Source organism: Symphalangus syndactylus, chromosome 24 (assembly GCF_028878055.3).
Source record: "Symphalangus syndactylus isolate Jambi chromosome 24, NHGRI_mSymSyn1-v2.1_pri, whole genome shotgun sequence".
Classification (NCBI taxonomy): domain Eukaryota; kingdom Metazoa; phylum Chordata; class Mammalia; order Primates; family Hylobatidae; genus Symphalangus; species Symphalangus syndactylus.
In genome coordinates, this window is record NC_072446.2 from 67,226,032 (window position 1) to 67,238,575 (window position 12,544).

Below are 12,544 nucleotides of genomic sequence, written 5' to 3' on the forward strand. Positions count from 1 at the left end.
CTCAATTCATGAGAAAACATTTTGGAAAATAAAACGGATTATTAATGGTGAGGATGGCATTCCCTTTCACAGGGAGCCTTACGAATTAGGTAGCCAACATTCTGTGTTGGCCATTTAGGTACTGACTTTTCTAAATATAGAAGAGTGGACTGTATAATTTTAAAAAAATTCTTACAAAGCCCAGTGCTACCAAAAAAAAAAAAAGGGAAAATTTGTTTGCAACATGTTCTTAATTTCTTAAACAAAGATAAGTGTTTTCTATTTGCTTATGAGATTTCAAAGATTCCCAAAAGCAATTATAAACTTAAGTTAGTGGAAAAAAAAATGATAAAATATAGCCTTATTGGCAGAAGACAGAGAAGCTTGGTAAAGATGCTAAGAAGATAGTGGGGCTTATAAAAATAATAGTGTGATGGACACTGTGTCACCTAAACAATCTCTCAAGTTGGTGCCAGTGACACCTGCCCTTGTCTCCTTTTAGTTATCCAAAAGTATCCAAAGTTTCCTATAAGAGAGTTCCAGTTGCACAAACAGAAATCGTGTTTCTCAGGCTCACCAGTTTAATGTGTTCTCGCTTCTGGTATTTTTCACTATAATACTGTTCTTGCCGAAGATTAAGCAGCTGCTGCTGTTGTTTGTCCTTCAAGTCTATTAACTTTTGGGTCATTTCAGCATCCAGGGCAGCGAGGTCTTGCTCAATCGTTGATGAACCATGATCAGGGCTGCTGGGTTCCGATCTGCAAAGACACAGAGCTTGACTCACAAAACAGACAGGCCGTAACAAGGTGGAGGGAAGGTTATTCACCAGAGTTCCTCCTAGAGAAAGTTCTCTGTTCGGAAATACATATTTTCATAAGCCACTTGGGGTAGAGGGTGAGACCCCAAGGACAAGCTTAGCAACAGAGTGTCTCCAGTCCCAGAGACTGAATGGAATTCATGGTGCTCCAGAAAGAGGAAGGGGCAGAAAGAAAAGCAGAGAGGCTGGGGGCCCTAGGCATGGCAGTGGTGAGAATCATAATCTCCCTTTGGGAAAAACAGTGTCTAATAAAAAATTTGCAGGTTTTAATCTTTTTTGTTATTTTAAAATGTGACAAATGTAATGGCATTCCCAGTTACCTTTCACATATGAAGACTTCAGTGGACGCTGCAGTGAGTCGACTTTGTTAGAGGAAGCTAAAGATGTGCCCTATTTAGCATCAGAGGTGATGGTTATAAATGGAAAGCACATGTAGATGCCGCGTGCAGATAACCCTCCTGGCTGACATCTGAGTTCTGTTTCTTAACAATTTTGTTGTTGTTGTTGAGACAGAGTCTTGCTCTGTTGCCCAAGCTGGAGTGCAGTGGCATGATCTCGGCTCACTGCAACCTCCACCTCCCACGTTTGAGTGATTCTCCTGCCTCAGCCTCCTGAGTAGCTGGAACTACAGGCATGTGCCACCATGCCTGGCTAATTTTTGTATTTTTAGTAGAGATGAGGTTTCACCATGTTGGCTAGCATGGTCTCAAACTTTTGACCTCAAGTGATCGGCCCGTCTCAGCCTCCCGGAGTGCTGGGATTACAGACGTGGGCCACTGTGCCCGGTATCTTAACAAGATTTTTAACAGCAAAGACACACAATGAAAGTAAAGCTCTTTGGAGGCTTCACCAACTTCACTGATATCTTTACCCAAATGGCACTTTCCACACAAAGCTTGCAAGGGGAAAGAGATGCGTTAGTTCATTCTAAAATATTTCGAATGCTTCCTCTGAGCAGCATGACTTTCTCTGCATTGTTCTTAGAGAATTAGAGATACTTAGAAGGTTAGGATGAATGTCAAAATAAATTAAAGCAATTATCATTAACTTAATGGTGTGATTCCTTCCAATTTTGTACTCTGTATTATCACCTGTAGGAAACAATGGAAAGAAAGACAGAGTATTGGGAACAGGGTACAAAGAGCAGGTATGCTCTTTTCATTTATATGGAATCCCTTCCCGAAAGACTACCTAAGATATTCAACACATCAGACTCTGCCTCCATATTTTTCACCTGTGGTCTGATGGGCCGGGTAAAGTTTCTTAGAATCAGCTGTCCGTAATTCTGGTTGCCTTTTCTTTGAATTGGGCCAGCATCAGTGGCATCACATGGAGAAGGGAGTTGGTTGAAGCTGGTGTTAGGATCAGATTTTGTCAAATAAGGGATGCAGAATTTTCTCAAGTTTCTTTTTGCATTTTTATGTGCAATGCCAAATGAGGACGGACATTCTATAAGGCTCCTCACTGCAGTGTTGAGGGAAACTTACCTCTTGGCATGACGCAGTTAACATTGAATTATCTTTTTTCTTTTTTTTTTTTTTTTGAGATGGAGTTTTGCTCTTGTAGCCTAGGCTAGCGTGTAATGGCACAATCTCAGCTCACCGCAACTTCCGCCTTCCAGGTTCAAGCGATTCTCCTGCCTCGGCCGCCGTAGCTGGGATTACAGGCATGCACCACCATGCCCAGCTAATTTTTGTATTTTTAGTAGAGACAGGATTTCTCCATGTTGGTCAGGCTGGTCTCGAACTCCCGACCTCACGTGATCTGCCCACCTCAGCCTCCCAAAGTGCTGGGATTACGGGCGTGAGCCACCGCACCCGGCCTCAATGATCTTATATAGCAAGAAGTCATTGTAGCCAGGGCATAAAGGCATTTCTTCAATCAGTTCCAACCACTCCAGCAGAGGCAGCTCTCATTGCTGACCATCCCCCTATGTGCTAGGCACACTCATATCCCAGTAAGTCGGTATACCCATCTCCAGCTTACATTTGAGGAAACCATGGCTCTGTGAGATAATTGGCCAAGGACACAGCATGAGGTGCAGTAGTGCAACTTGCCCAAGGTCAAAGATTACAGGGGCAGAAGGGCAACACCTGTGCCCTTAAGAGCAACACAGCATGAGTGCACACCATGTCTGGACCAAAACTATTTTTGAATAACCTGTTCTTCACATTATGTAGAAAGCTCACTTGAGATGATGAACATTAAAGAAATTGGTGTGATTCATTCCAATTTTGTACTCTATATTATCATCTGTAGGAAACAGGGAAAGACAGACAGAGTATTAGGAACAGGCCGGGCATGGTAGTGGCTCGTGCCTGTAATCCCAGCACTTTTAGGGGCCAAGGTGGGCAGATCCCTTGAACCCAGCAGATCAAAGTTAGCCTGGGTAGTGAGACCCCATCTCTAAAAAAAAAACAAAAAAAATTAGCCGGGCCTAGTGGCATGCGACTGTAGTTCCAGCTACCCGGGAGTCTGTGGCAGGAGGATTGACTGAGCCCAGAAGGTCGAGACTGCAGTGAGTGTGATCATGCCATTGCACTCCAGCCTGAGCAAAAGAGCAAGACCCTGTCGGAAGGAAGGAAGGAAGGAGTGATCCTTCACCAGCTTCAACCAACACCCTTCTCCATGTGATGCCACTGATGCTGGCCCAATTCAAAGAAAAGGCAACCAGAATTACGGACAGCTGATTCTAAGAAACTTTACCCGGCCCATCAGACCACAGGTGAAAAATATGGAGGCAGAGTCTGATGTGTTGAATATCTTAGGTAGTCTTTTGGGAAGGGATTCCATATAAATGAAAAGAGCATACCTGCTCTTTGTACCCTGTTCCCAATACTCTGTCTTTCTTTCCATTGTTTCCTTTTTTATTGCATATCAAGAGAGATGGAAGACAGGCAGACATAATCAGACCCACTGGCTTTGCTACTTGAAGAAAAGCTCCTCATGACATATCTTTAGACACTATGTACTAAGGGATTTTTGGGTTTTGTTTTGTTTTGAAGGACAATACAAGAAAAAACAAGTGAACAACGTCTCTGCATCTTCTATACAAACGAAGTTGAATTTTGTTTTTATTTTACATTCTTTTTTAAAAAAGTGAAGTCTTAGATATCTGGTGTGTATTTTATAGTTATAACACATCTCACGAGCAATATTTCAAGGACTCAAGAGCCACTGGTAGGTAGCTAGTGGCTCCTGTATTGGGCAGCAGGTCTAGATAATTTGTCCAAAGTCTAGGCATGTGTGTTGTTTCTCTTTCTATTTTCATGGGATTTTCACATACAAATCTTCTATGATGTTACCTTCAATATTCTACTGGAAGTTTGCAGGATATGACTTATAAGTAAATACAAAACCGAATAAACAAATACGTACAGTGAAAGGAAAATAAATCTTGGGGCCCCAAATCACTAAGCTAAAGGGAAAAGTCAAGCTAGGAATGGCTTAGGGCCAACCTGCCTCCCATTCTATTCAAAGTCATGCCTCTGCTCACTGAGATAAATGCATATCTGATTGTCTCCTTCGAAGAGGCTAATCAGAAACTCAGTAACAAACCTGCACATTGTGCAAATGTACCCTAAAACTTAAAGTATAATAATAATAAAATTAAAAAAAAAGAATGCAACCATTTGTCTCTTATCTACCTATGACCTGGAAACCCCCTTCCCATCTTCCTGCCTTTGCTTCGAGTTGTCCCCCCTTTCCAGATAGAACCAGTGTTCATCTTGCATAGGTTGAGTGACGTCTCTTGTCTCCCTAGAACGTATAAAACCAAACTGCTCTGACCACCTTGGGCACATGTCATCTGGACCTCCTGAGGCTGTCACAGGCGCACGTCCTGAACCTTGGAAAAATGAACTTACTAAATAAACTTGCTAAATTAACTGTCTCAGATTTTCGGGGTTCCTAGTACATATGACTAAAGTAGAAATTCAGGAGAAGTTATAGGCCAAGCTTTGCTTGAACTGGCTGTGTAACTACAGGTAAATGGTAATACCTTTAACTTTCAGCTTCCTCCTTGAAAAAGTGACAAATGTCACCTAGATGGCCTCTAAGGACGCTCCAGCCTTAAGAAATGATGATTTTGGCTGGGCGCGGTGGCTCAAGCCTGTAATCCCAGCACTTTGGGAGGCTGAGGTGGGCGGATCACGAGGTCAGGAGATCGAGACCATCCTGGCTAACACAGTGAAACCCCGTCTCTACTAAAAATACAAAAAATTAGCCAGGCGTGGTGGCGGGCACCTGTAGTCCCAGCTACTCAGGAGGCTGAGGCAGGAGAATGGCGTGAACCCAGGAGGCGGAGCTTGCAGTGAGCCGAGATCGCACCACTGCACTCTAGCCTGGGTGACAGAGCGAGACTCCATCTCAAAAAAAAAAAAAAAAAAAAAAGAAATGATGATTTTATTACTTTTTAAAGCCCAAGTATTAGGTTTTGATAGTGCTTTCAATTTAAGCATGTGTTAAATCACATGTCACAATATAAATCTAAAAAATGCATCTTATCTCTATGACTTGGCATCAAAAGAAGACTATTCAGTAAAGGAATGATGTAATAGTTTGTCTTATACTTTGCTCATTGACAGGTCACTTATATACTTACATAGTTTCAGGGTAATTTATAAAGTTTTCAGTTAAAGAATGAAATTTTACTTCTCAGTGGCAATTATTATCAGTCAAGCTTTTGAGATAATCTTTACAGAGAAAGCTGATGACAAGGATTCCAAAAAAGTTTTGAGTAAATGTACAACCAATTCTACATAAGATTTCCTAGAGCTGTGAAGATTGTTGGATTATCTTTGGCAATACATTGTCCATTGGTTAGCCAACATATGAAAAATAGGCTATCTGATAAGAGTAATTTATATACTATAGTATAGAAAATTAAGTGGAACAATAATTTAAACTTAAAAGGCTTTTTTTCACTTCTCTTGATGCTACAATTCATTAAAATGCTATATATATATTGAAATAGAACTAAGGGATACTTTTGCTTTTGAAAGTTATAAATCTTCTAAACAATACACTTTTTTTAAAACCACAAATAACATTTTATTTTAAAAATAAAATGTTATTTTAAAATTTTTATTTTAAAAATGTTACGAGTTGATGTTTAAAGATACTTAAGAACAATGTCTTACACAATGCTGTTAGTGCTCACTAAATAACTGAAATTAAAAATATTCTTGGCCAGGCGCGGTGGCTCACACCTGTAATCCCAGCACTTTGGGAGGCCGAGGCGGGCGGATCACGAGGTCAGGAGATCGAGACCATCCTGGCTAACCCGGTGAAACCCCGTCTCTAGTAAAAATACAAAAAGAAAAAATAGCCGGGCGTGGTGGCGGGCGCCTGTAGTCCCAGCTACTCGGGAGAGGCTGAGGCAGGAGAATGGCGTGAACCCGGGGGGCGGAGCTTGCAGTGAGCCGAGATCGCGCCACTGCACTCCAGCCTGGGTGACAGAGCGAGACTCCGTCTCAAAAAAAAAAAAAAAAAAAAAAATTCTTGACAGCTAAATAAGCCCTGAGGAAGACAAGAACTGTCTGTGACCTCAAAAGATAACAACAAAATTTAAATTCACTGCATTTATTTTCATTTCCCTAATTATTCAACTTTGAAGAAAATATTTTTATGTAAAAATTAATGCTGTTGATTACAGAACTTCATGTTGCAGAACATTATTTATTGTCAAGAAGTTCATACTATATACCTGCAAGAGATATTCAGAGACATTTCAGCAATCTAAATTTAGAAGAGAAATCTCATAATATTTGGGGCAGTTAATGAGGGAATTTATTTGGGTATAGTTATTTCACATATCTGTTTGTTTTGTTGCGTAGAGATAGAAGATTGTAAGTATAGGGACCAGAAGCAGTCACAGGTCTACAGAGATGCAGATTTCAGATCTGCTATGTCATCCGACACAAGTAGTATCTCATGCCATGACCTCACTGTCACTATAGCCTTGTGTGTTGCATGTGCCCCTGGCCAGGTTACTTCGCCTCAATGAGTTTTAGGTCTTCTCTTATCCGGTGTGGGTGATGCCTATACCTACTTCACAGTGCTGCTGTGGGAAATATATGGAATAGTACATAGAAGTGATTAGCACATGTACTGGGTTAAATAACATCCCTGTAAACTTCAGGTGTTGCCCAGAACCTCAGCCTGTGATCTAATTTGGAAAGAGGTTGTTGCAAATGAAATAGAATGAGGTCATAGTGGATTAGGGTGGACCTGAATGTAATGCCTGGTGTCTGTCATTAGAAGAGGGAAATTTGGACCGAGACACACCTACGAGGGAGAACTCATGTGATAATGGAGGTAGAGACTGGAGTGATGTGTCTGTCGGCCAAGGAATGCCAAAGATTGCCAGCAACCAGAAGTTAGAAGAAACAAAAAAAAGATTCCTCCCCTAGACTTTTCAGAGAGCGCATAGTCCACCAACACCTTGATTTTGTTTTTTTGTTTTCTTTTGTTTTGTCTTGAGACAGAGTCCTTCTCTGTTGCCCAGGCTGGAGTGCAGTGGCACCATCTTGGCTCACTGCAACCTCCATCTCCTGGTTCAAGCAATCCTCCTACCTCAGCCTCTCAAGTAGCTGGGATTACAGGTGTGCGCCACCAGACCTGGCTAATTTTTGTATTTTTTAGTAGAGAATGAGTTTTCACCATGTTGCCCAGGCTGGTCTCAAACTCCTGGCCTCAAGTGATCCTCCCACCTTAGCCTCCCAAAGTGCTGGGATTATAGGCGTGAGCCGTTGCGCCCAGGTGACACCTTGATTTTGAATTCCTAGCCTCCAAAACTGTGTGAAAATACATTTTTATTGTTTTAAGCCATCCAGTTTGCTGTACTTTTTACAGCAACCCTAGGAAACTGATATGACACATATGCCCAGCACTTTGTTGACACTCAATGAAATGCTATTCCAGAACTGGGAACGGCCCTTGATAGGGTGCAAGAGAGGAAGCCCCCTGTGGTCCGCCAGACCCTGTGTCCACAAGGTCCTGTGATAAGCTATGATGAGCAGTCCACATGTGGGGTTCTGAGAGCAGATGACACTCCGAAATCCACACGGCATCCTCACATTTGGAAGCAGGTCTTTGTTGGGAGTTTAGAGCAGCGCCTGCATTGTTCACACAAGAGTCTTGCAATTGAAGAAGGGCCCTGAGCCCAGAGAATCCTAACTGCCCTATCTCATCACGGTGAGAACTCGGCAGAAGGTACAGGTTTTCATGTGAAGTGCTGGGAGATGGCAGCTGGGAAGAGAGGCAGGGATTAGACCAAAGAAGGCCTTTCAGCCACCCTTCAATTTCTAGGATGCTCCTGAATGATTATAGACCAGGGCCCATCAGTGGAAAGTCTGTGGACCAGCAGCATCAGCAAACCTTAGGAGCTCGTTAGAAGCTCAGAAGCTCAGTCCCTACTGAAGGAGGCCCCTGAAGCAGAAACTCTAGGGTCAGGGCCTGAGGGTCTATGTTTAGCAAATGCTGCAAGTGATTCATATGCACACTGAAATTTGAGACGCGCCGATCTAGTCTAGATAATGGGGTGTCATGAACACATTTGGTGTGGGTAACACCACGAGTTTCATTCTCTAAAGGATACCTGGGAATTGCAGAGACGTACAAACAGGCTTCTCTCTTCCAGGCCTCTGACCCCGTATTTTACGCTCTTTTTAAAACAAATCAAGAATTCATCCCCTTCTCTCCATGTCTACCAGCGTCATCCTAGACCAAACCACCATCATTACTCAGCTGGACCTCATGAAAAAGTTTCCTAACTGGTCTCCCGCTTTCACTCTGAGCCCTTGATCCTCACTATTCAGAATGTTGTCCATGGAACTGCAGAATCAGCATCACCTGGTGCTGCTCAGGCCCCAATTCAGACGTGGAGTCAGAACCTGCACCTAACAAGATCCCCGGTGACTCATGTTCATTTGAGATGCACAGCTTGAGGGTCCCTCTTCCACACAGCAGCTAGAGTCACTGCTCTGAGACTCTCAAATTTCGCCATATCAATTTCTTTCTTCAGTAGAATCTTATTGCACGTTCAACACATTTTGAACTGTTGCTTGCTCCAGCTCTAGAGAACCTAGCAGTGGGATTCCCTCCTGTTTCTCTGATCTCATCCTGTTTCACTCCTCTCATGGTTTACAATGTTTCACCCACTTTGCCAGCTTTACTGTTCCTGGAACAAGCGCATTTTTTTCCCGCCTGAGGGCCTTTGCACTTGCGGTTTCCTCAGCCTGGAATAAGTCTCCCTAGTTCTTTGCAGAGCTGACCAGGCTTTATTCTTTCTGTGCCACCTTATTGCAGATCAACATGTCAGAAGGGATCTCCTATCTCTAGTCATTCTCTATCCCATGGTCCTGTTTATTTCTTTCCTTGATAGTCCCCATCACAGCCTGAGATGATGCTGTGTGTTTGTTGTTTATTGTTTATGTTGCCCACATTACCATGTTAGCTATTTAAGATGATTGGGTAGGTCATGTTTATTGCTGTGTCCCCAGGGCACAGTAGGCACTCAATAAAAATTAAGTGAATGTGTGAGAGATGCTTCTCATCATCAACGTTTGGGTATATGGGGCTGTGGGAACCCAGGCCCAAACATTAGAGTCACCTGTGTAGGGCATTATGGATTTCAGAGAGGATAGTAAGCTTCTCTTTTCTATAAGACCAGTTGTGGCCGGGCGTGGTGGCTCATGCCTGTAATCCCAGCACTTTGGGAGGCCGAGGCAGGCAGATCACTTGATGCCAGGAGTTTAAGACTAGCTGGGCAACCTGGTAAAACCCCATCTCTACTAAAAATACAAAAATTAGCCAGGTGTAGTGGCATAATCCCAGCTTCTTTGGAGGCTGAGGCACAAGAATCACTTAAACTCTGGAGGCAGAAGTTGCAGTGAGCCGAGATGATGTCACTGCACTCCAGTCTGGGTGACAGGGCAAGACTCTGTCTCAAAAAAAAAAAAAAAAAAACCAGCTGCCTCTCCAACTAGGTTCTAGGTACCCCAGGCAAAGTCTCATACCCATGAGACTGGCAGCTGTAATAATAGGAAGTTAGTTAATTGGAATTGGGATTGCAGGCTAGACTCACAGGAGGACTTCCTGCATAGTTATTCTCAGAATTTGGTCAAATAAAAAAATTCAATCCACAAGCAAATCTGGGCTAAGGTACCTCAAAAGCTGTGGAGAACGGAGGAGATTAGGTGGTTTTCTTGCCATGGTACAGGTCCAAAAATATGATATAAAACATTAAAAATCCATGTGAACAACTCTTCATGCTATGAAACAAACTAAAAATATTCATTGAACTTACTTTTTCTTACTGTCCTTTTTGGCGGACTTTTCCAAAGCTGCTCTCCTTCTCAAGTAGTCATTCTGAATTTCATTATACTTGGTAGTGTGTTCTTTGATAAGGTCAGTGGTTTTCTTGTGGTGTCTCTTAACCAGGTCTTTCATTTCTTTGTAGTGTTTCTTTTGAAGTTTCACAAACGATTTCTGTTGCTTTAGTTCTTCGATGGTCTGTGCTTCCACTTCTGCAACAAATTAATATGAAAGCTAAGGGAATGGGAGGGCTGAATGTCCAGATGGAAAGAAGAGCGGCCACCTTCTTAGGAAGAAATGGTTGATCTTGCCCAGCTAGAGTTTAAGAGCAAAGCTTGATGTCAGCTCTGTCTGGGTTCCAGTTTGGCTCTATCACTTGCTAACTTTGAGACTATGTTACTAAACTTCGCAGAGGCCCAATTGCTTCATTTGAATACACATATTTTTAGTTTGGGTTCCCTAGAAGCAGAATGCAAGGTGGGGATTCAGGTGCACGTGATTTACTGAGGGATTCTCAGAGTAGGGGAGCCAGGGAAGCAGACGGGGCTGGGGAAGGAGCTGAGCAAGGGTGTGGTCTCAGAAGGATGGAGTCTGGTCTCTGCCTGATCCCATGGGGAAGTGCTGGAGTGTGAGTTGTACCACTGAGCTGGTCTCATCTTGAGGCAAGAAGGCGAGCTTCTTGCATATTTGGAACATTCAGTGCAGGGAGGCATAACCATCTGCAGAGGGGGCTTCCTGTTGGTTGAGGGCAATTTTGCAGAGAAGGAGAAGTTATGAACTGTTAACAGCCAACCCTCACCACCAGCCAGGAGACAGGTGCACCAGCAGTACTGGGAATCTGGGCAGGGCACCAACAGCATTGCTATAAGGATTATAATACTTCTATAACTTTATAGGGTTGTTAAGATGATGAAATAAAAGAATTCATGGAAAGTATTTAACTCAGTTTCTGGTACTGTGCCTGTGGAGGCTTAGAAAATAACTGCAGGTTCTACAGCACCCTTTCTAAAAGGTACCATTTACAGTACAAACATCGTAAGTTGGTACATTTATCATAAAAGCATATAGCAGTAAAGTATATTGAGGGAAGATCTCTTAATATAATTTGCACAAAGTCACCAGAGGCTTACTAGCACCCCACATTACTATATTATTATTATTATTTTCTTTTTTGATACAGAGTCTTGCTCTGTTGCACAGGCTGGAGTGCAGTGGCGTGATCTCAGCTTACTGCAACCTCCACCTCGCGGGTTCAAGTGATTCTCATGTCTCAGCCTCCCAAGTAGCTGGGATTACAAGCATGCACCAACACGCCCGGATAATTATTTTCTATTTTTTGTGGAGACGGGGTTTCGCCATGTTGGCCAGCCTGGTCTCAAACTCCCAGCCTCAAGTGATCCGCCCTCCTAGGCTTCCCAAAGTGCTGGAATTTCCAGGCATGAGTCACCATGCCTGGCTGATTTTTTTATCCCACGCTGAGAAAACTTTTAATGTGATAGCGCCTGACCTTAAAACATTCTGGGCCGAGCGCAGTGGCTCATGCCTGTAATCCCAGCACTTTGGGAGGCCAAGGCAGGATCACCTGAGGTCAGGAATTTTAGACCAGCCTGGCCAACATGGTGAAACCCCGTCTCTACTAAAAATACCAAAATTAGGCCAGGTGCAGTGGCTCATGCCTGCAATCCCAGCACTTTTGGAGGCCAACGTGGATGGATCATCTGAGGTCAGGAGTTCGAGACCAGCCTGGCCAACATGGCAAAACTCCCGTGTCTACTAAAAACGCAAAAATCAGCTGGGCATGGTGGCACACGCCTATAATCCCAGCTGCTCCAGGGGCTGAGGCAGGAGAATTGCTTGAACCGGGGAAGGAGAGGTTGCAGTGAGCCAAGATTGCTCCACTGCACTCCAGCCTGGGCGGCAGAGTGAGACTCTGTCTCTAAATAAATAAATAAATAAATAAAAACACAAAAATTGGCCAGGTGTGGTGGCGGGCGCCTGTAATCCCAGCTACTCGGGAGGCTGAGGCAGGAGAATCACTTGAACCCGGGAGATGGAGATTGCAATGAGCTGTGATCACACCACTGCACTCCAGCCTGAGCGACAGAGTGAGACTCCATCGCAAAACAAAACAAAACAAATCTGTATTTTACTGATATATTCAATCAATTCTAGAATGTGCATTTAAAAATATGTTAACATTTCTGAAATCAAGATGCATCTTATGGTTGGTGGGGTATGACGGTTGGTCAGTGCTTTTCTTTTTTAGCAATACATGAACATAGAATGCTTTACAACTGATGGTGTCTTAACTTCAGTGAATTATCATTTATATGGACCTAGATCAAGTCATAGTTCACATGTTTCCATGCTTTGAATTGAATGTCCTGCTTCTAGGAACAAAAAATGTTACCATAAATATTTAAAACTATC

General features: G+C 43.1%; 1 protein-coding gene across 2 annotated transcripts in view; it reads right to left on the reverse strand.

The window, feature by feature from the left end:
- Positions 1 to 12,544, reverse strand: part of PLCB1 (phospholipase C beta 1) — a 741,546-nt gene that overhangs the window by 99,609 nt on the left and 629,393 nt on the right. For both annotated transcript variants that reach the window (XM_055265375.2, XM_055265377.2), the window contains exons 26-27: positions 10,107 to 10,326; positions 557 to 737 (exon numbers count right to left, since the gene is read on the reverse strand). In XM_055265375.2, the coding sequence (XP_055121350.1) occupies positions 557 to 737; positions 10,107 to 10,326 (401 nt within the window). The remainder of the gene's footprint in view (positions 1 to 556; positions 738 to 10,106; positions 10,327 to 12,544) is intronic.